This window comes from Rhinolophus sinicus, linkage group LG05 (assembly GCF_036562045.2).
Source record: "Rhinolophus sinicus isolate RSC01 linkage group LG05, ASM3656204v1, whole genome shotgun sequence".
Classification (NCBI taxonomy): domain Eukaryota; kingdom Metazoa; phylum Chordata; class Mammalia; order Chiroptera; family Rhinolophidae; genus Rhinolophus; species Rhinolophus sinicus.
In genome coordinates, this window is record NC_133755.1 from 22,268,831 (window position 1) to 22,291,875 (window position 23,045).

The following is a 23,045-nucleotide window of genomic DNA, read 5'->3' on the forward strand; positions in this document are numbered from 1 at the left end:
AAACCAAGCGAAAAGTCAAAAACCTGGCTGGCTAGTGACACTGGTTAACTAACTGTCTTTTTCTTGTGTATCTTTGGTTCTATGGAGTAGCACCTCATCCATAGTATTATTTTGGCTGAAATCATTCACGTATCATAACATTGTAGAGTCATCACGTGATCTATTGGAAGATGAGGTAGTCATGATAACTGCATGTGAGGCAATGTGAAATGAAAAAATAAGGTATTCCAATGATCACAATCTGTGGAGGGAGAAAAGGATATATATAAGAAGATCATTGGAATTAATGAGAATTTTAGTGTTTCCATTTATTTTCCAAACGTTTTATAATACTTTAAGTTGGAATGGCCAGAGTTCTGGTCTGCTAACTACTTTCCAGCTGTGTAAGCTTGGGCATGTCAGTCAACATCTGTGAGTTTGGATTTTCTCACCTATAAAATAGAAAGATTCTATTTACCTCATAGAGTTTTATGATTTTTTTAAAAAATCGTATATATAAAAGCCTTTTGTTAGTGGCAATGTACTATACAAAGTATTAAAGTAGTAGTCTATAATCCAAACACATAAGAGATACCTGTTTTTCATACTTTTGTGAGCTCTTCTGAAATGGTAACTACAAATACTTTCTTGTTGGAATGTTTTAGTAATGTGAAGAAGTGGTTCATTCAGTACATATAGCTTCAATTAGGGAATATATCTGGGACTCTAAAGTTTGCTCCTTTTTTTCTTTTAGAAATTTAGCAATGCCCTAATGGATCATGAGACCACCTAAACCATTTTTGGTGAACTGGACTAGCTCACTATAAACTGCTTCTTAAAACTTGACCGTGACATTTTGTCAACCTTGTTCCTCATCTATTTTTTATTTTTCTGTAACTAAGTCCCTTTGCCTTTTTTCTCCCTTAGTATCCTTGCTCTCTCATTGACTGACTCTCTTTCTGGAAAGTTCTTCCAGTCAGAGTTTACTAGGTACCCTTCTTCTGCTTTTTCAGAGAGCATTGTTTTGAATACTCAGCTCATAAAGCTTGTCTGCCAATGAAAACCTAATTTCTCCTTGTTCTTAACATTATATTTAATCCTTTTATTTCTGGGTGTCTTGCATATTTTCCCCATCGTTTACTGACTTGTACTAAATCCTCTACATACCCAATTGTTTTATTGGTTCTTGTCCGGATAATCTGATTAAACAATAACCGCTGAAGCTTATTCATTTGTGTAGTTCCTAGTATCTCTGACTCCTACCATATCTCAATTTGTATAGTTCTTGGCAAATTTTGATTATGTGGAGTCTTACGGTTATCTGTGATGACATCTTAATCGTAGTGTTCTGACAGACAGATCAGCTATAAAATGTAAAAGGAGCCTTTTCCCTGCCTTCACAGAGCCAATAATTGATCAGTTGCTTGAAAAAGGTGATCGAATCTGCAAATCATAAAAAGATAACATATCCATTAAATATTTAAATTTTAACTTAAAGCATATAAATGCACATTCATTCATTCTTTGAATAGAAGTCCATTGGTGAGTTCTGCCTGGCTTGTCTTGCATAAACCATATCTATTATGCTTTATCTACACCGCCAGTGTTAAAGGGAGTAGGAATTTAAAGCCCTTTGCAAAAGTAAGTGAGTGCAAAATCTCTCCAGATTATTTATTGCAGCTTATCTCATTTTTTTACAGTTGTCTTATCCATGCCTATTTGATAGCATTCTCTTTATTGACTAAACGGTCTTTCTAAAGCATTTTGTTCTAGAAATAATTCTTCTACTCACATGTGTATTTTATTGGTTTATATACCATTTGATGATGTAATGATAAAATCAGTACACTGGCACAGAATGTTTAAGGCTAAGTAGAGCTGAGCCTTGGTCAGCGTACTGTTCAATGTGTAAGATCAGAAGTGTGTGGGCCTGCCCTAGCACAGGCTGTGAGCATCCTATGCTCTGTGGGCATTAACCAGGATGTTGTCAGAGGGCAAGAGAACAGCTGTGAATCCAGCAAGTTCGTGAAATGGAGGCTAGAGTTTGTATCATATGCCAGCCAATGAATCTACTGTTACACAGAACAAAACATTTTTACCAAGTTTTAAAGTTTTTTAACAAGGATCCAAATGAATGTCATTACAAACATGCTAGGCTAACGATCTCATTTTTCCTGAAAAGTAGTCAGGAAAGATAAATGTGCAATATAGACTATAACATTTTTACTTGGCTGTAAGACTTCCTCAGGACCACAGACATTCCAGTGAAGCAATAGCACAATAACCTGAAGAGGTTATCGTACCGAGGACAGAACTGGGCCTAAGCGGTGGATGTCTGGAAGGCAGATTTCAGATCAGTATGCCAATAACTAGAGACAGTCAGCAAATACCTGTCTCATGAAATTGTGGGTATGACTCGGATGTAGGTATCCAAGAGCAGGTGGTTTACCCACTGGCAGGAGGCACCCATTTCCGGCAGGACGTTGTCCCGGATGGTCTTTCAGGTACTTTTGAACTTTCAATGTCCTAGGAGATTTTTATTTCTAAACTATGTCTTGGCTCCCACCTAATTTTTCATAGGTCTGTTCTAATGTTTTTCACTGCCTGGGCCTTTGGCCACTAATTTACATTGCTGTACATTGCCTAAAATCACCTTAAGCAGAAATAACTAAAAAATGTCCATACCAGACCACTCATCACATGTAAGAGGGCACGGATGTGAAATAGAGTCCGATGCTTTTATTTCCTCAGTGCCTGTGATAATTGCTCAATAAAAACTTTATGTCCTTGGGCACTCTAAAGGAAGCAGTAAATATTTAGTCTTGGCAACTGCAGCCTTCAAGCCTTACCCACAAAATACTGTTCTCTGTCTTGATTAGTGCATAGAGGAGACTGTGGTAGGAAAGGAATTTTATTTTTAAAACAGAAGGTACAATGTAAAGGATGCAAAAAATGTATACATTATAAATGTGTATAAATGTATATATTATAATCAATGTAGGTGTTCCTCACTTTAAGAAAAGCAAAGAAAGAAAACTGCATCAGAAATTATAAAACATAAATTGGAGTAATTAATTGCATTCTAAAATAATTGTTCTTAACACCATTCATGATGGGGTTTCTTTAGATATCGTTTTTCTCTAATATATTTGAGAGCTTATTCTCACATCACAAGCTAGCCCCTAGGCATTGGGAAACTGCCTTAGTGGTTTGCCAGCCCAGCCCCTTTATTTTCAGGTCCGGAAGCCAAGGCCCAGAGGGAAGTTTGAAGTTTTATCCCTAGGGTCATCCGGCTGATGCTGGGCAGAATTGGCTCAGGAACCCAACTTAGGGATCTTTCCACTTCCATTCTACTTCTCAAGGCTGAGGAGCCCATTGCACCAAATTCTTCTAAAAATTGGCTTCATTTTCACTTTATTTCTTTGTTTTTGTTCTCATTGTTAACATCATGCACATTTTCCCTAGAGAATTGGCAAATACAAAAATATATCAAAAAAGAAAATCCCTGGCAGTGTCATCATCCAGGGATATTCCCTGTCGTCATGCTGACCTTCCAGATTCTTTGAAGGTGCATCCATACCCTGCCCCCTACCTTGAAAGAACTGTCTCCCATTTGAACCGCAACACGCGGAGATCAGCCCTCGGACTCTTCATCTGAGTGAAACCCCTTTCTCTTTGGTCATCAGTGAGTGTCTCTGTGCTGAAGCCATTAGTCCCATCACAGACTCCGTCTTCAGAAAAAATGACAATGGTTTCTTGTCACAATCCCCCCGCCCTTCTTTTTGCCTTTGACTGATTTCAGGACATTCCTCCTCCCCGTATCTTCTTACCTCTTGAACTGATCTTTTTCTGTCTCATTCTCAGTCTCTTTTCTAATGCCCATTCCTTAAATAATAATGTCCCAGGAGCTACACGGTTAGCCCTATTTTTTACTCTATATTCTTCTGGGATGTTTTGTCCTCTTGTCTGAGCCAACTATTACCTCTGAGTCAGCTATTACTTATATGCTGTAGACTATCAAGTAAACACCTTGTGCCTCCACCTCTGTCCTGAGTGCCACCCTTATTTCCAGCTGCCAATTATTGGACCTTTCTCTTAGGGTGTCCTGTCAGTGTCTTTGCCTTAAATTATCCAAAACCAAATTAATTACCATTCCCTCTCCAATCTATTACTCTCCCTGTGTTCACTCACTATAGCCAAACATCAGTACTGGAAATCCTGAGTCACACTTGAACTTTTCTCCCCATCCATCCAAACCATCACAACATCTTGCCACTTCTGCCCCAGTCGTATCCCTCAGATCTCTCCCTGCTCCTCTGTTACCACGGCCCTGGGCCAGTCCTTCAGCATCTCTTACCTGGACCCCTGTCTTCCTGCCTGTCCCATCAATCAATTCCTGCTCCACACTGCTGCCACAGTACATTTTTGAAACATAACTCGGGTTTTAAATCCTTCTTAAAAGTTTCAACTACTTCCTACTGCCTACAGCATGAAGTCCAAATCCGTAAGCGGGGCAACCGACCACCTATACTCTGTCTTACTCCTCTTTGCGTCCCCTGCACCCTAGCTCTCTGCTTAATGCAGAGCTGACCTATGGCAGACACTAAGTAACTATTGCATAAAATTGCCTTTCCACGTTGGAGAATGTGTCTTTTCTGTACCCCACCGTCTCATTCCCAGCTAGTTCTGTAAAACAAAAATAATTATTCATCTTATCAAAGATATAAAGGGGGTACACTTAAGTGAGGAATTATCTATTCACACTTCTACTTGTATGTAGGAGGATAGTTCATCTGTGTGCTTTGGTTAAATTACAAGTGGTGCAAAAGAGAAAAAGGAGTATTTCCCTGCTATCGGACACGTGCAAACCATCCTCCTGGTTCTGACAATTGAAATCAAACAGCATTCTTGTTCTCTCTTCCTAGAGAGGTCCACTACCACGTTTTGTGTATGTATGTATTTTTTTCAGGCAGGAAACCACGTAATTCAACTGTTTCATTTGGCAGAGTAGGGTGTTTTTTTTTTCTTTTTCTAATGTGTTTAGTTAACCTGTAAAATCAATTAACATTAAGAGAGTTTTTAAAAAATAATTTCTGATTGGAAAAAAAGGCCTTTGGTATGAAAAAAAATTAAAGACATATATATTTATAATGCAAGCACTGTAAAATGTCATAAAACTCCCAAGGTCTTACTGTATATTTGTAATGGATCCATACCATAAGTGTAGGCAAAGCTGAAGAAAATATGCTCATTTGTTTTTGTTTTTTTTTAAAGTTGGGTCAGGTTTCTTCCTACATTCAAAGAGGATAGTGAGAAGAGTTTACCAATTACCAAACCATGCTTTTATTTTTATAATTTTTCTGCTGGTTACGTATAGTATCTAAAATAATACGTTTTTAATAAAGAGATGTTGATATTTGAATGAACTGACATATCAGTTGATCAAAGTGACACTCAAACTGCATACATAAACCGTTTTATTTTAATACTACAAGAAACACCCACACTTTTGCATTAGAAATGCATTTTGGACCCAATAATTTGCTATAAATAAGGCCTTGAGAGGAATGGTTTGTACATTTCCTTTTAAATGTTTCCAGACATTTTACATGAGTCTTCCAATGTGGCTTGATTCTCGGTCATCTTTACAGTCCCTCATGACGCACACGTGTCTGTGACAGGGCTTGTGTTGCTATGACATCTGCTCATTTCTCTGTCCTCCTTGTTCTCGCCCATCTCAGTGTGTCTCTCTCATTTTCCTTTCTCCACAGTGCTTTAAGCTGCTTTCAGGAGTCTCTTCTTTCACCCATATCTACCCATATCTGGCCTGACTCCCCACCTGACTCACCTCTTTAAGGATGGGAGCTGTATGGAAGAATCTTCTATCGAAATATTTTTCCTCTTGTTTTTCACTTTCTAACCTTTATTTTGACTTCTTTCACACCTTTTATTATCGGAAGTTACCACCTTTCCACAGTCTTCTTTTTTATTTACACCCCTTTATATCCAGTCATTTCCTATTGTCAGCACTTGTTTTCTGAACCTCACCAAGTGGCTTTCTCCTAAATTCCATTTCACACACACACACACACACACACACACACACACACACACCCCTCATCTTCCAAGTCCTTGAATGAGAAAACTAGGGGGAAAAAGATATATATGAATTTCCAAGTTCTCTTTTACTCCTCCTTGGAATATTATTACACTCGAATTCCTTTTCTCATTAAAAACATGAGTTGGTAGAAAACATGAGTGCCTGTGGTGATTTTAAAAATAAAAAAGAGACTGAAGCTTCCTGAGTAATTCTGGTGAGTTACTGAACCTTACCACACTCACAGAATTGTATAAATTCATGTCTTCTTCGGCACTGTGGCCAGCTGTTGTTTGTGCCATTACTCTTTGGTCATTGTCACAATCCTGACTGTCCGTCCCAGAGGGTATAGAGGATTAATTCGGAAAGACCTTCAGAGCACGTTGTAAATGGAAAGCAAAATCAAAGACAAAGGTCCATTTAGAATGCTCGTCAGCTTTAACCAAAAAAAATGTTCCAGATTTCCTCACCCCAAGAGCAAACCTAAGTTTAGACATACTTGGGGAATGATTAAAGGATGAAGCAGTCCTGTAAGTGAATGCCCACACCCTCTTCTGTCCGACCAACCAAGAGAAACGGAGCTGTGAGAAGCATCTAGGAACTCCATGAGCAGCACCTACAGCTCCAACCTTCTCCTTTCTAGTTAGAGCCAGGGTGCCCGACTGTCTCTCTGTCCTTGCAGCTGAGCACCACACCTGCAAGAATTACTGCTGCCCCCTCCCCATTTGTCTCAAAGAGAAAAAAAAAAAAGAAAACAGACAAAGCAAAACACACTCATGCTAATTGAGTTGCTAAGATAGCTGAGTTCCTTAGAAGTCTGGGAAAGCACATAGCACTGGGGCATTGGACCCAACTTAAATGTTCTCTTCTGGAGAGAGAGGATGCTTTATAATCTGCATCATCTGTCTAATGGAGTTACTCTGCAAAGCCCATGAAAAGGCTTCTGTAAAAGTTTCTTCCAAAAAGCACACAAGCAAAAGTTCCAAAAACTCAACTTCTTATCACCAGTCATACCCCCAGGACTGAAATACACAAATTGCTGTGTATATACAGATGTGAAGCCAACTTCTTAAAACAAATTGAAAAATTAAATCTGAAAATGCTGGAGGAGAAGTAATGCATATATTTCTTAGAAGTCTGTGGCATGAGATACATAGTTTGGCTAATCTTATTCATAATATATGTAAAAAAAAGAAGTCATTCTTTTTAATGCTTGGCACTTTCTATAACCATTGCCTTTTTTTTTTTTTTTAATTGTTTTCCAATGAAAACATTTCTTCCCTGGCAGCAATGACCTAAACTCATACAGAGATTCTTTAAGGAAATCACATTCCATGTATTTACTGATCAGAGTGTTCCCCCAGTGGAAAAAAAAATGCTCTAGGAAGTTAATTATTTAATGGTTAGGAAGATAGGGAAATTGTAGTTTTTCTCAGAATGACCTTTGTGGACCAGTTTTTCAAAAAGATTTTGCTTCTCTTTCCAAACACGGATGAGGGCCTGACTAACCCTCAATTTCAGCTGTGTAAACATTGAACTTTCAAACTGCTTGGAAAGAAAATAGGAGCAAAACTTGAAATAACCAATGTAAAACCAGAATACTACAATGATATTATTGATTGTTTCCCTTATGCAATAATCTGTGAATTTCCTTGCAAACAAAAAGGAAAAACAGCAAAGATAATTTTATCTTATTGCTTAGCTTTTATGCTGTATTACAAACATTGTAGGAAACAGTGTTTATGTATATGTAATTTTTGACATAGCTTGACTCAGGCAGAAGCCTGTGGGTTCTGATTACCTGTGCATGTAGCAGCCTTCAGTGACGTCCTGCTCTCTAGCCTTCCATTTTGTAATAAACACCATGACATACCTACAACTTTGTATACAATTAAAAAACAAAACAAAACAGTTATTGAGCCCTGTTTAAGCCCAAACTGTAAACTTGATTGGCTAAACTAGTTGTGTTGCTTACTTGATCTATATTTCTATTTTACGTTCAATAATAGGTAGTTATGTTTTTAGGCCAACTAAATAAAATAATTGAGCAGAGTTAATAGTAATAGGGTGTCAATTTATTCACAAATATTGGAGGAAGTTTATCAGATGTTCTACAGGGTTCATGATTGATTTAATAATAATTTAAAATACCTACCCTTAGTTTCCCCAAATGATTCCATGTGTAAGAGCTTGGAGCCCCTCTTGAAGAGGATGCCTGGTAGGGTTCTGTGCCACTGGAGTGGACAAAACACATGATAAAAGCTAGATGAGATGAGGAAAATGGCAGGTTGTATCCAACTTCACACACAAGGAAATGATTTAAAACCACTTCATAAAATTGCTGCATAGGAATCAGCATTTCAGTTTTTTTCCTGGACACTTACTCTAGGTTTGAATTTGTCATCAGCTATTAACACTAACTTAGAGTCCAAGTTGAAATCTGTCAAAGACAGAATAATCTGAGAATTAGCCAGAACCAAGTGTGCAAGGGATCTTTGATACTCTGTGTTCTAAGAATAATAGGGATGTTCGAGCTTGTTTGCTGCCTTGCTTGTTTTCAATGCCATAAGAGGAAAGAAAGGGCAGCAGCTTTTCTACTAGAATTTTGTATCCTTACATTTTAAAAACATCATTGCTCGTTGGTATACTAATCAAGTTTCCACAGTCAACCTGATGCTGCCAAAATAAATATAGAGGAAGCTATTTTGAAAATAACTCCTTACGTTTTCCTAATCTAACAACTTCCAAATAAAAAAGGTAAGTGTTGACATTAAAGTCTTATAGTCTTATGCTCACTGGCAAATGTCTTCCTTTTGTCCCTATAGGTTCCCCCCCCCCCCCCGCAAAAAACAAACCAAAAAACAAAACAAAACAAAAAAAACTGGAAACAGCAGAGTTCTCATGAAAAAATTTCACTAGAGTTCATCTAAGCAGTTGACACGGTGGTAGTCAGCTTCTTATTTGATGTAGCATAAAATAAAAACTTAATAAATTCTAACTGGATCATAGGCAGTAATTTGAACTTCATAGCATGTGGTAGGGAAGGAGTTAGATTACTTGCCAAGTCTAATATTGATCATTTTTAAAATATTGATCATTTTTGAAAAGCACAAATGTGTTCATAGACTTTAAATGTGATGGGATTAAATTATTTTTTGGTATTATCTAACAGTAGGTGGATTTTGTTCTCATCATTTGTATTCTATCACATCACTTTGTTTGTCTTGTATCACGCAGGGTTAAACTGAATCTGTTAAGAATGTATTTTTCTCTAGGACACACTTAACACGGGACTAGAACCAGCCTTGAAATTCTACCTTGATGCTTACCTGGCAGTCACTATTTCATTCAAAGTCATATATTTGCAGCAATTTAAGTAGTTAGATTTTCAGTAATGAAAGGTTGTTTTATAGACTCCAGGCTACTGCAGTATTTTTCTGGTCACCATCTTCTGCTTTGTTCTATTCAGAAAAGATTGGGGGCATGGTTGGTTCAAATAACCACTTAAGGGTTAAATATTATGTGTGGCCCCACATCTCTGGTCAAGTGTTGGGGAAAATTTTCATTGATTTAAGTAGGTGTTATAGCTCAGTAAAGAACAGTCCTGTTTGGCAAGAAAGCAGATATGGAAACTTTACTTACAGCCCAATTTAGAAGAAGAAAGTAATTGGTTAATGTAAAAGGAAATGACTTGGACAGATTTACACTCTTGGGGTGTGTTAGAAATCCACCAAAATTCAGGATTCGAGGGCATTTTTATCTTGCAGTGGAAGAATCTAGCACTGAACGTGGAAAGCAGTTTTCCGTAAATGAAATGCTACTGACACACCCGGTCTTCTGTTATCATTGTTTTCTACGCCGTTCTGAGACACATACATCTGATGTGTCTTGTCAATCCTCTTTTTACTTTCTCCACTCTGTTTAGATGTAGAGGTAGAGCCACCCAGAGAAGAAAAGAAAGAATGCTACTATAATCTCAACGATGCCAGTCTCTGTGATAATGTGCTGGCCCCCAACGTCACCAAACAAGAATGCTGCTGTACCTCTGGTGCTGGGTGGGGAGACAACTGTGAGATCTTCCCCTGCCCCGTCTTGGGGACTGGTAAGAGTCAGCTAAGTAGTGGAGTCACTCTCGTGTCTGGTCCGGTGGTGTCCACGGGTCTTGGAATGTCCTCATATTGGTTACTACACTGAACCTTTGAAATGATGACATTCACTGGTAGCTACCATATTCACGTTGAGGTGAGATTACCTAATAGTGAGTTTCATTCAGATCTGGAACCATTACCCTCATCCCACCTCAATCTGTATTCTAAAACTTCTGTCCATCACCGAATAGACTGCGAGAAAGATAATTAAGTTTTATCCCATTTTAAAATTAAAACCAATCTTTTTTGCTAACAAGGACACAGCATTATCCATAACTAGACATTGCATACTTAAGCTAAGATTTGCTTGGTGTATTCTTATTAAACCTTTAAAATACTAGAGACCACAATTATGGAGAAAGCAATCATAATTTCAGGTAAAACATGGGTAAATAAAGTGTGGGTGAACTAGAAAGTTTCTTAAAACACTATAAGTAAACTTCTGAAATATTTAGACTTATTTGCACCTAATCCATAATTTTTGAGATTGTGCTGAATTTATTGGCCTGAATTAAGTGGCATGATTTGCCTTAAAGTTACCGAGTATGAGAAAGCAAAAACTGAATTTAAAATACACATTCATTGAAGATGTTGATTTTTTTTTCTTTTTTCAACTTCCTTTTTTTTTCCTTGTCTCTCCTGAAATCAGCTGAATTCACTGAAATGTGTCCTAAAGGGAAAGGTTTTGTCCCCGTTGGCGAATATTCTTACGATGTTGGTGGCGAGAACTATAAAGGTGAGAATCAAGTAGTAATGCATTTTCAAGATATGTGCCCTATCAGGCATTCAAGTAAAAGCATGGCTTGGGTCAGACAGAATTAGAGTTCTTATAAGCCGTGGAAACTGATTACAAAACCTTTAATTCTACCTTTGGACGAAAGCTCCTATGGACTCTGGACAGAGCCATGTGTGGCTTGGGAGTTAGAATACTTAAGGCTGTGCGATGGTCGGACGTCACTTAACCTTCTCAGTTCCCATCTCTGTGATAGGAATACTGTCTCAAAAGTTACAGGATTAAATGAGATAATATATGTTAAAGTACCTAATGCAAAATTCTGCAATTAATAAATATCCTTCTATTCCAGAAGTGTATTAGAAATCATATGTTAGGACTGTATAAATTTGACCATCTTTGTATTGGTCTCTCATGGTCATCAGCAGAGCTAAAATTCTTGCTGTTGTAGAACTCATCGTACTGTTTCTAAGTAGGACCTTTTACCAACAGCCACAGATTCATCATAAGGAATGAAAACGAAGAAAGCAAAAGTAGATGTGTTTTATATATTTAATGCTATTAGTCTGTAATTCTAAAATAAATGTGCAGCCATTTTATTTTGGTGAAATCTAAACCTCATGTATGAATATTTCCTCATTAATCACTCACTCTTGATATTTCCGCGACAGAGGTATTAAGACCTTTTATATGCAAAGTGATTTTTTTTTCTGTAAAATTTAATACTGAAAATTGCTAAGTCAATGGAAAACAGACTAAAACTTCTTTATTGTTCATCATTTTTTGGAAAGCTAGCACTTTAATAATATGGTATAATTCAGTAGCTGGGTAAGAAGTTCCGTATGTGTTCTTTAAATACATCTATGATTTAGTCCAATTAAATAACAAGACTTGGTTGGTGATATGTGTTTAGTGATTCTTCAAGTTCACAAATATTGTATGTTATGTTTTTGCAGAGATGTAGTTAAATCTCATTTTGTGTGATGGAACGAAGTCCTGATCTCACCACAAAATTATCCCAATTTAGAGAAAACTAAATTCCTCCTTCCTCTGTCTTAGCAGCACTGTGAAGGGTTGGAAGAATATTAAATCCAAACAGCCATATAGTTTGAACTTGGTTTTGCCATTTTCCAGCTGTATAACTTTCAGCAATTTACCCGTGGACTCTTCAATTTTTAAAATGAGGACTAAATGACATTAGCTCTAAAATGCGAGCTGATGATAATGATAGCAATAAAAGCAGTAGGTAACATTTTTTGAGAGTCTACTGAATTCTGTACATGGGTTTTTCTATCATTGAATCAGGGAGATGTTCCTATTATCTTCAGTTTATCATTGAATCAACTGAGATTTGGGAGATGGTAAGCAGTCTAAATTCTATGGAGAAATGGGTCTGCCAACACCCTTAGCAACTGGTGCTTTCATTAGCTTATCATTATCATCCAGAAAGAAGACTTCCATCAAGTTGCGTCATACTCTTCTCAGAAGTTTTCTTCATCTCAACTCGTTAATGGGCCAAAATACATACATTTATAGGAAGGCACATTTCTTTAAAGGCATATTCTTTAGAGAATAGTGTGGGGGCCTTTGCAGAATGTCATAGATTGTTTCATCAAATACAAGGTAGCATCCCAGAAACCATATTTACAAATATAACTTCTCTAATAATATTTTGAGCCTTGTTCCTTAAATATCACAGACAAACCTGATTGTGTTTCTGCATTTGTGCATTAGTCCTAACTTTAAGAATTTTATGTTGCTGTGTCTTTAAGAGTCTTTGGAATATAAATATCACAGTATCTTATGTGAAGCCCAATATCGGTTAGATTTCTTTTTAACTGAAAGACCATACCTAATCCTTCTTTCTGTTGCTCCACTTCCCCCCATCCCCCACAGATGCAGACGAATGCCTACTCTTTGGGCAAGAAATCTGCAAAAATGGCTTCTGTTTGAACACTCAGCCTGGTTATGAATGCTACTGTAAGCAAGGGACATACTATGATCCCGTCAAATTGCAGTGCTTTGGTAAGTTTTAAGAGGATATAGGGTGCTGTGAAAATATACAGACAGAAAAAAGTAATGCTGTGTAGTGAAAACAGAATTTCTTTGATTCTCAATCACCTGTTAAAAGATCTGTAAATGTTTTATGAATCTTTTTCTTGAGCAAGATTTAAGAAAATAAAAAAATCTCCATACTACTATTTGAATAGATTTCAAACAAAGAGTTAATTTTCAATGTGGAATTATAATTCAGGTCACTTTTGGTCTGGGGAACCTCCTATTTCATCACTCATACCATGCAAGTGAAAGTCATTTTTAAATACTGACCCAGACTTCAATGCTTAAGCAGAAAACCATATACAGTAGACAGAAAAACACAGCAAAAGGAAAGAACTTTAAAGCTATCATAAAGAGGCATTTTATCTTAAATTTCTAAGCATATCCTGTTCTTAAATGTTTTCTTTCCTCATTTAATATCAGCAGCAGCAGGGCAATGTTGTTTTTCCAATCAATACAACTTCACAGTTTTATAGTCAGAGCTGTTCTCTTTTGGATGGTGATGTGTAGTTAATTAAAAAATGGCAGCCCCTGGAATCTGGACTAAATTTAGCAGTGTATAAAGTTTGGTATGTGTATGAGGTACAACTGGTTGCTGATTTTCTTTAATACTTTTTTTTTCTCTTAAGATATGGATGAGTGTCAAGATCCCAACAGTTGTACTGATGGCCAATGCATTAACACGGAAGGTTCTTATAACTGCTTCTGTACCCATCCAATGGTCCTGGATGCCTCAGAAAAAAGGTGTATACGACCAACTGAATCACACGGTATGTTGGGAGGTGAAATGCAAGTCTGTGTCCAAATAAATGTCGTAAGATTTTCCTTTTGACTTAAATGTGAGCTCTTGGAAAAGAGAAAAATTGATTCCTTGGATATTTTGAAATAATGAAAATGAGATGCTGAGAAAAAATGAGATGCATCATTAGATGCACATCGTCAGTACATATGAGATGTAATACCCTGAACATACTGGTTTAATAGAAACAGAATATGGAGTGACTGAGCACATGGCAGAGCTATTCTGTGCCTGATGGTTGAAAACAATTAACCCTCAAAGGCAGCTGAGGAAGACGTAAGTTCAGGAGGTTCCCCAGATTGCACTGGAGGATGCAGATGAGGCTGGGCAGAAGAGAGGGTGCAGTTCAGCGAGGAGGTGGAGAACCCTGAAGGCCATTGATGGGAATCCCTGTTCTTCCACGATGAGGAGATGTGCCCCTGATAACCGGCATGATTGAGCATCACATCAGGAGACTACTTTGGATGAAATCAATTGAGGAGTAGAAAGGGAAGGATTTCGGACTCTAGGATGGTGTCACTATTCCCAGGCTTTGGCAGAAGAAGTGCGTGAGACAGCCTCAATCTAAAAAATGTTATATAGAAAGAAGTGGGAGGATTTGACAGAGGAGTAAATGTGAAAAGGCAAAGCTTGAAAGAATGAGAAGTCCATCAGGATTGTGAAGTATAGGCAAGATAACAGGGTGTTTTATGTGATGACGGAAACTGTAGAGGAAAGGATGTAACTGGAACATGAGGGGCAGGTCGAATTTCAGCTGATGGAATGACACCCAGGAGGAGATGACAGACGTTTGATCCATGGAAAGACCAGGGCTGGCTTCAGACTTTTACTTGGAAGTCACTCTTAGCAATAGGGATGGAAACTTTGAGACTGGCTGGCTTTCACCACAGTGTTTATGAAATAGGAATAACAGTGCAATTGTCATGGAACCATGTCTTCCCTTTCAGAACAAATCGAAGAAACCGATGTCTACCAAGATCTGTGCTGGGAGCATCTAAGTGATGAGTATGTGTGTAGCCGGCCTCTTGTTGGCAAGCAGACAACTTACACTGAGTGCTGCTGTTTGTACGGAGAGGCCTGGGGTATGCAGTGTGCCCTCTGCCCCATGAAAGATTCAGGTGAGCCCTTCTCCAATTCTTTCTGCTGGAGGCCTGGAGGCCTTTCGGAACACGTTCCTCTCACCTCCTTTGGACCCTGACAATTCTCTTTTACTCATATGTCTTCACTTTCACTCCTGATATCTTACTTTCACCAGAGGTGTACGTGTGTAGGGAGGGGAAGAACAGGATTGCATAAACATCTGGCTTCTGCTTTACCTCCAATCCAGACCCTATCATTAATTTTTGAAATCCTCATTCCATTTCCCCGAAGAATGATAAATGACCCAAAGAAACATGATGCAACTTAGCAGTTGGTAGCAGAGGTCTTTAGAATTTATATATCCTGATGCTTCTTTTTTTCCTACAGTCCTTCTCATTACTAATAGTTTCTACTCAGAGCAAAAAGTATTCAGAGACTATAAAAAATTAGAGACTATAAAAAAAAAATCTTAAAATTTTTATGTCAACGTCTTAGTGAGAAAGTGAAGAAAGGTGTTAGAACAATAAAGGAAGAGAGTAGAAAGTGAGTGAAAACATATTTGAACAAATCTCCTTTCAAGTTCTAGATCGAGGGTTAAACCTTTGGTAAAATGGAGGAAACACAGCATGCTAAGCTTTTGATTTCATCCCTTCTCTTCACATTGGAGAAGGGCTGAAAGATGCTGACTGAGGTCCCAGGCTGAGCTCTTTGGTGACTGTCGAGTTGTGCATTCATTGCTTATTTCTCTTCTCACCACTGTAGCTACTCCTGCTTATCAAGGGAAAGCACTTGAAAGTGTTTGGTATGTCATTTTGTCTTTGACTCTAAAATCAGTTTGGTAAAGCTAGAGACATGCTGTGTGCATATAAAGCCAACGAGTTTATAATGAACAAAGTCTCAGAATGGTCAAGAGGGGAGGAATTGCTTGAAAAGAGGAAATGCATTCATTTTTAGTTAATTTAATTAGAAGGCAACTTCCAAGCTATTTCACAAATTAGCTTTTAAGTTTGGAAATAATGTAAAACCAATGTAGCATAAAAAATTAATTGGAAATGTTGCAAAGGGAAAAGGAATAGCAAAGGATAAAGAGCAGATACATCAAGAAATAGATGGCAGTGACAGTAGCCCAGAAGTGGAAGGAGGAGGGCAGGTTCTGGGGCAAGACAGGCTGGGTCTAGAATCCACAACTGCCCAGGGCAGCTGCATGATGTAGGAAAAATGTGCAGCTCATCTGTAAAAATGGAGGTGTCTGTGTTGTGGGGGCTGAGAGGATGAAGGTAGGGCAGGGACCCAGGGAATGGTTTGATGGAGGCAGATGCCGGAATGAGAAGCAAGCGAGATCCATCGTGAGTACAGTGGGGCCTGAGTCATCCAAGCCTTTTTTCCTACACTTTAATTGTTATCATATATTTATATGAATTATTGTTACATATTTGTATTTAAAAGAATATTTTAAACTGAAATCCATAACATCGATCGAAGGCACACTTTCTTTATTGTTTTACACTTCATCTCTGAGATTGGGCGTATCTTAGAACTGGTTGCATCTAACAGTGGCCACAAGCCATTTTTCCACATTTTAACATCTCTTATGTCAAGGTGCATTTTTACAATCTGTGGTAACTTAGAATTGATGGAAGAATTGATGAAAGATAAATGGCTACACAGACTCTGTTTTATGGATGCACCATGTTTTATTTACTCACATCCCGTCCTGGACATTTGGATGGTCCATCCCCTGCCTCACCCTGCCTCAGTCTTGATTTTCCTGTTGTACACAATGCTGCATCGAACCTTCATGTACTCGTATGTATCCCGTATATCCCTATGGGAGTACCTTAGTAAGAAAATTTCTACAAAGGAAAATACTGGATCAGGACGTACGTGCACTTTAAATTTTCTATATTACTCTCCAAAAATATTGTGCAAATTTACACTCATATTGGCAGTGTTTGAAATGACTTGTCCCTCATACACTTCTACCGCTGTCTTTAAAACTGTTTTTATCAGCTGCGTGTAGAGGGGGTTTTATCTGCATCTCCCTGATTTCTAGAGCATTTGAGCACATTTAGGTGATTTGTGTTCCTTAGTCGGTGAATTGTTTATCATATCCTTCGCCCATTTTTTGGTCGTTGGACTCTGTGTCTTTTTCTTATTGATGTGTAGGAGCTTTGTACATATTCTACTTACATCCCTGACAGTTGGGGTATGGTATGCTTATTGTCATGGAAACTCCTTTATGAAAGACTCTGCATGCATTTACATTTTAGTCTCCCATCCTGATCCTGTGATATTTAGTATTAACTGTATGTAAATCTGACAAGCCAGTGTCTTTGAAAATCAAATTTAACTGACTACGTTTTTAAAAGAATATTCAAATATTTTGCTGTTAGAAGTGAAGTTTAGAATACAGCATCAATTCTTTTTAACTGAGATTTTACAACACTCAGTTCAAATGTAAATTTGAACAAATACCTGTGAACAAATATGTACTATATAATATATTTAGGAAAGGATGGGGTATCAGGAAATAAAAGTACCATGTGCCAAATGTAAAAAAAAAAAATGTGCATGATTGCTACACTTTTTCTGGTTTATATATGCGCCGCACTTAATGATTAATTCTCCAGAATGTCTAGTATATAAGCAGCCAAATCCTTAAAATTTGTGGTTTTTAATCTTTTATGTTTTAAATCCATGGTAGTCTTTGTCAACTGAATTATTATTTTAACCTGCAATATATAAATTCATTAACATCAAAGATCCTGGGGGTGCTGGTTGGGAGAACACCCACTTAGGCTCTTTTGGTAAGAACCCGGAGAACACACGTTGATAAAGCACTGTTCTGGTGATACTAAACTTACAGGGGGGTCACTTCATAAGTTTCATAAATCCTTAACCATTATGCTGTACACCTGAAACTAATATAATATTGAATGTCAACTGTAATTGAAAAAAATTTAAATATAAATTATAAAAAGAAAAGCACTGTTCTAGGTATTTAAGTCGGAGTATAGGAATTAGTTAGGCAGCCCAGAAGAATATTTCTTAGACCTAAAATGATGGGCCTGGAGCTGGATTTAGGGATCATCTATTCTGAGTGCAGAGAGAGGTCCATGGCAAAGGTACGCCATGTTTCCGGAGGTCCTATGACAAGCTGGCATTGCCTTGATTAGCACCTGCTGTCCTAGTCACACCTCTATGAATCCATCTCCCATTGAGCACATTACTACTGGAGTATGGAAAGCAGAGGGGCTAGAGCATTGGGGTTAACACATGGGCCCTGGAACTGGGTGGCCTGGCTTCGAATCTTGGTTTGGTGACTTCTTATCTACACACCCTTGTTACTTTGTCTTTCTGTACCTTGGTGTCCTCACGTGAAAATAATGTCACCTGCCTCACAGGGCTGTTGTGACAATTAAATAAGTTAATACCTGAACACTTAGAACAGTGCTTGACACATGAAGCATTCAGAAGTTATTAGCAGCGGTTGCTACTCCTGCTAAATGACTCAGATCACAGGCATTTTCAAATGTATCTGAACTGCAAGGATCTTACAAAATAGGCAATTACCTAATAGCATCTGAACATGAATTTAGGGCAGACCAATGCAGAAATAATTATCCTCATATAGAACTTTCTCTCTATCTAGCCATTGCTTCATGAACGTTCATGGGCATATCAATTGCCTGGAGATCTTACCAGAAAACAGATTCTGGTTCCCAGATGGAGAGAGGTGGGTAGGATTCTGCATTCCTAACAAGTCCCAAGGTGAGGCAGCTGCTGCTGGTCCTCCAAGCACACTAGCAAGGTTTTAGGGACATCTCATGGCTTCCAACTTGATTTGATTAAAAGTGACTTTAATGCGGTTACTACTTTTTCAAAGAGGAAGCAAAGAATGTGTGCATTTTAAAACTGGTTTGCTCATAGTTTCTGTCCCTGAACCTTTTAAATAGGCTGTCCGTGGATATCTTGCTAGTTGAGAAGGACCACGTTAACATGAGCACTGGAATAATCCCAGCCTGTCAGATACTTCCCCAGTTGGGGAACAATTAGTTACCGATGGAAACAGTGCCGCAGGAATTTGAGGAATAAATCGCAGCACTTGTCATCAGCTTTGAGTATTCAAGTGCAGTGTAAAGTAAAGTCTTGGCTCCGGAACAGGCTTTCACACTTCTGGTCCAATAGGTCGTGGGCACTAATTCCTGCTAAGGCATCAACTACATGTATGAATACTGGTAGTTGGAGGAGGTGGGAGTGGCTCCGTAAATAGTGTTCTCTGAAGTTAGATGGCATCTTATGGATTGTACCACATGCTGGGGAAATGAGTGCGGTGATGGATTGTGTTAGGGTAACTATACGTGAGGAAAATTACATGGTTGTATAATTCAGTACATTTGGGGGGCTGCTTAGGATTTCATTTCAATCCTCAAATGTAGTCTTGGAGGACAGACCAGGCATTACGAGAAGGTTCCAGACCATGGAGGATGGCACAGCAGATGCAACGGTGGGCAGTTTATTGGAGTGGTCGTGTACTGACAACCTCCCCTCCTCGACTTCTGGAGGCTGTGGTTCCCTTCTTCCTGTCCCTGCCTCCTCTTCTTTCCCCTTTCAATACCAGCTAATCCTGCCCACTCTTAAAATATTTTGGGGGAGGGGCTGAACTGTTTTGGGAGGACTCTCAAATTTGAGTTCTTTAGCATGAGAGCATGCCAGCTTCTGAGAGAAAAAGCAATTTGGAAAACCAAGACAGGAAAAGCAAACCATTGTATCCAAATTATAAGTGAGAGAGGAGGGTTATGACTTGATCTTGCTGGGAATTTTCAGTGCCATGCTAGAAGAAAATAATAGGAATATCTGAACTTTGAAATCTTTGGTAGATACGGAGTTTATGGGTTTTCTGTAGCTTGGTTGTTCCACTGTAGTGAAAAAATAATGGTAGCTAACATATATATGGCACAGTGCCAGGTATTGTTGAAAATGCTTTCCGTCAATTAAGATATTCCCCAGCTATCCTGTGAAGGAGGCGTCTAACTGCCTCCTTTTGCTGGAGGAGGAGCTGAGGCCCAGAAGATTGCTTCCCGCCATGGTCATATCATCACCAGTAAGTGGCAGATTCAAACCCTGGCCTCCTGGGTCAATATCCATGCCGCTTAATTATTTCATTGTCTGCAGTCCCTTTTCCTCCAATCTCTCAAAGCACATTTTAGATCAATAGTATCCCTTAGAATATAAAAGTCACCAAGTGAAAAGGGTGAGATTTTAAAATTTTCTCATACACTGCATGCTTAGAGAAAAGAAAAACTACATTTTTAGAACTAGGCAGTAAGCTTAGCAAACTTAGTGGTGGTGTCTCACCAACTCTGCATCAGAGTCTAGCACACTGGTGGGTGAAATAGATACCTAATATATGTTTGATGAATTAAGAGATTAGAGCAAGTCAGTAATTCTCAGTGAATAAAACTGTTGATAATCCTGGCACTTATCTAAAACAAATTTTTAATGTTTTGATTTATTGATACTCTTAAAAGTATAAACTTAAATTTTCTGGAAAATGTACCTATGGATTACGAGATATATAGGGAGTCATTATCTCAGGGAAATAAAAACCTATTGACCTGCAAGTGAAAGAAAATCAGACACATTTGAAGACTGGATTTAAGTACCCAGGGATCCCAGTGTCTTGGTTATCTTGTTAAAATAATTACACTTATGTTAAGTAAATTCTTTAAATAATTAGACTTATTGTACATAAAATGAACATAAAGACTTGAGAAAGTCCTCATCTAAAACTTTGAAGTTAAGAAATTGTCTCTGTGGGACACTTAGTGTGTTGGGAGAGTGCCACCTATTGGTAGTATAATGTACTGCATCACAGGTGTTTTAACCTTAAATATTCTTTTTCTTTTTTTTAAATTAAGTTTACTGGGGTGACATTGGTTAATAAAATTACATAAGTTTAAGTATTGATGAAAGTCAGGTATAGAAAGGTGAGAGTGGTTAAAAAAAATCTCCAAGGAAACTGAAGTGTCGCAAAAGAAATCGGCAAATGTTTAAAAAGTTTTATAAAACACTAGTATTGATTAGAATGTAGAGGCATGGGTCCTCCCCATTTTGCTGAGAGAGCGGTTTGAAAATATAGATACGTTTGATTCAAAAATTTGAGTTCTGAGAATACAGATTATTCTTGTACTTGACTGCCAGGAAGAAAAATATAATCACTCCAGCATAAAAAAATTTGAAATCAATCTTCTCAATAGGAAATCGGTTGATAATTTTTGGTGTGTCCATACAGTAGGAAATACTGTACAGCCATTATTTTAAAGGAGGCATATCTATAGATCATAAAACAGAATTATGTCTAAATCTTATTTTTAAATAAGGCAAAAAACATGTTTAAAACTGTTATATGCAAGGTGCAGTTAAGAGTAAGAACCATGCCTGAAATGCAATCTAAATTATTTATAGTTTACCTGTTTTCAATTTAAGTTCAATTATTTATTCCTTCCTTCATTTCATCATTTATCGAATACCTCCTGTATACTAGGCAACAGATTTTTAAACAAATGCACAGTTTGTATTTACATGAAATTTAAAATTTAATTCTGTGAAATTAGCATGCCATTCAAATATGTTGTATTGCTAAATTAGAATAGTTTATTCCTAAATATGGTCTCATTTAAATGTACAAATGATACCCTTGTTTAATAAATTTACCATTTGCTGTCCCACAAAATTTTTGAATACTTCCTAATCTACCTCCAATTTTTTCGTAAGGTTTTACAAAAGTGAAAGAACTTGGAATCTGCCTTTGAACCATTGAGCTAGTGATTTCTTCCATACCCACGCATGACTCTTGCATGTTCCCCAAATCTCAGTGTAAGAAGATTCATAATACCCTTGGAGGTGTGAAGGAAGACAGGGATTTGACTCATGGGCTAAACTTGAAAAAATATTGTAACTGGGCAGTGGTTGCAAAAGGCCTTTCAGCAATCACGGCTTTTTTCAGCAGTCACGACTTTTCCAAGAAATATGTTTTCCAAAAAAATGTTAATAAAAGCTTTGGAACATCATGCATGTGAGGCACAGTGCATGGTCACCGCCTTCGGTTTAGGCAGGCCAGGGATCTCGTTCTCCTTTTGGCACTGCTTCTGTCAATTGCACTGGACGAGTTACTTCAGTTTCCTTCAGCCAAAGTTGAGAACTCTTTTGTGAGGTTATGGTAATTAATACGCTCTGAGTATGAAAGCATTTATCATTTTGGTCATAGATCCCGAAGACTGTGATTAAAGAAAGTGTGGCTGTTAACAAACTATAGTGGAGAATTAAAATCAAACGGAAAGATAGCAAATGCATCCAAAATTGAGTGGCTATCATGCCTGCACACAGAATGTGTAAACAGACAGGGTTCTCAGTGGTAAGTGGTCCAGTTCTGTTGGGACTGAAATCTTGGTACCCATCGAACTAGCCTGAATTGGATGCCATATGAGATGGCAAGTAGGCAATTTGTATTTCTTACTGAAAAGATTTTTTCTTACTATCAAAGGATTGTTGAAAACTAAAACTTGGTAGTGAATTGTGTGCATAGAGCTTCGTGATGCCCGGTGATCATTCTGTTGGTTTCCTCATTTGTAAAACGGCAAATAGCAACAGGGGTGTTTGAGGGGTAAATGTGATAACATGGATGACATATTTGCATATAGTAAATGCTTTGTAGATGTGAGCAATGATTGTGAATCAAATCCTATTCCTGGAAATTGAGCTAGTGATTGATTGTTCCCCACTGCGACCTTGTTATGCAGTGCTAGAAATCTCTTTGAAAGGAGGCAGGAGTCAAAGACAGGAGCATGGTTAGGGTTATGGGATTTTCTAGTACAGTAACCCTAGAGAGAATAATAGGACAGATAAAATTAATAAAGAAAAGCTTTACTCCAACTTCATGTGACTTCCCTCAAGAATTAGTGTCTTCTTCTGATGGCACTTCTTCAGACTGATGGCCCAGACTGATGATGGCACACTTCCCTGTTCCTGTAAGATCGACTGGTGTATTTGTCAGGTTTCTCCAGAAAAACAGAATCAGTAGCAGAAAGATTGATTGATTGATTGAGTCATTCATTATAAGGAATTGGCTCATGTGATTATAGAAACCAA

At 37.9% G+C, this 23,045-nt stretch overlaps 1 protein-coding gene across 14 annotated transcripts in view; it reads left to right on the forward strand.

Moving 5' to 3' along the window:
* Positions 1-23,045, forward strand: part of LTBP1 (latent transforming growth factor beta binding protein 1) — a 349,946-nt gene that overhangs the window by 308,478 nt on the left and 18,423 nt on the right. For all 14 annotated transcript variants that reach the window (XM_019741724.2, XM_019741760.2, XM_019741748.2 and 11 more), the window contains 5 exons: positions 10,002-10,178; positions 10,874-10,960; positions 12,854-12,982; positions 13,645-13,785; positions 14,762-14,932. In XM_019741724.2, coding sequence (XP_019597283.2) covers positions 10,002-10,178; positions 10,874-10,960; positions 12,854-12,982; positions 13,645-13,785; positions 14,762-14,932 — 705 coding nt within the window. The remainder of the gene's footprint in view (positions 1-10,001; positions 10,179-10,873; positions 10,961-12,853; positions 12,983-13,644; positions 13,786-14,761; positions 14,933-23,045) is intronic.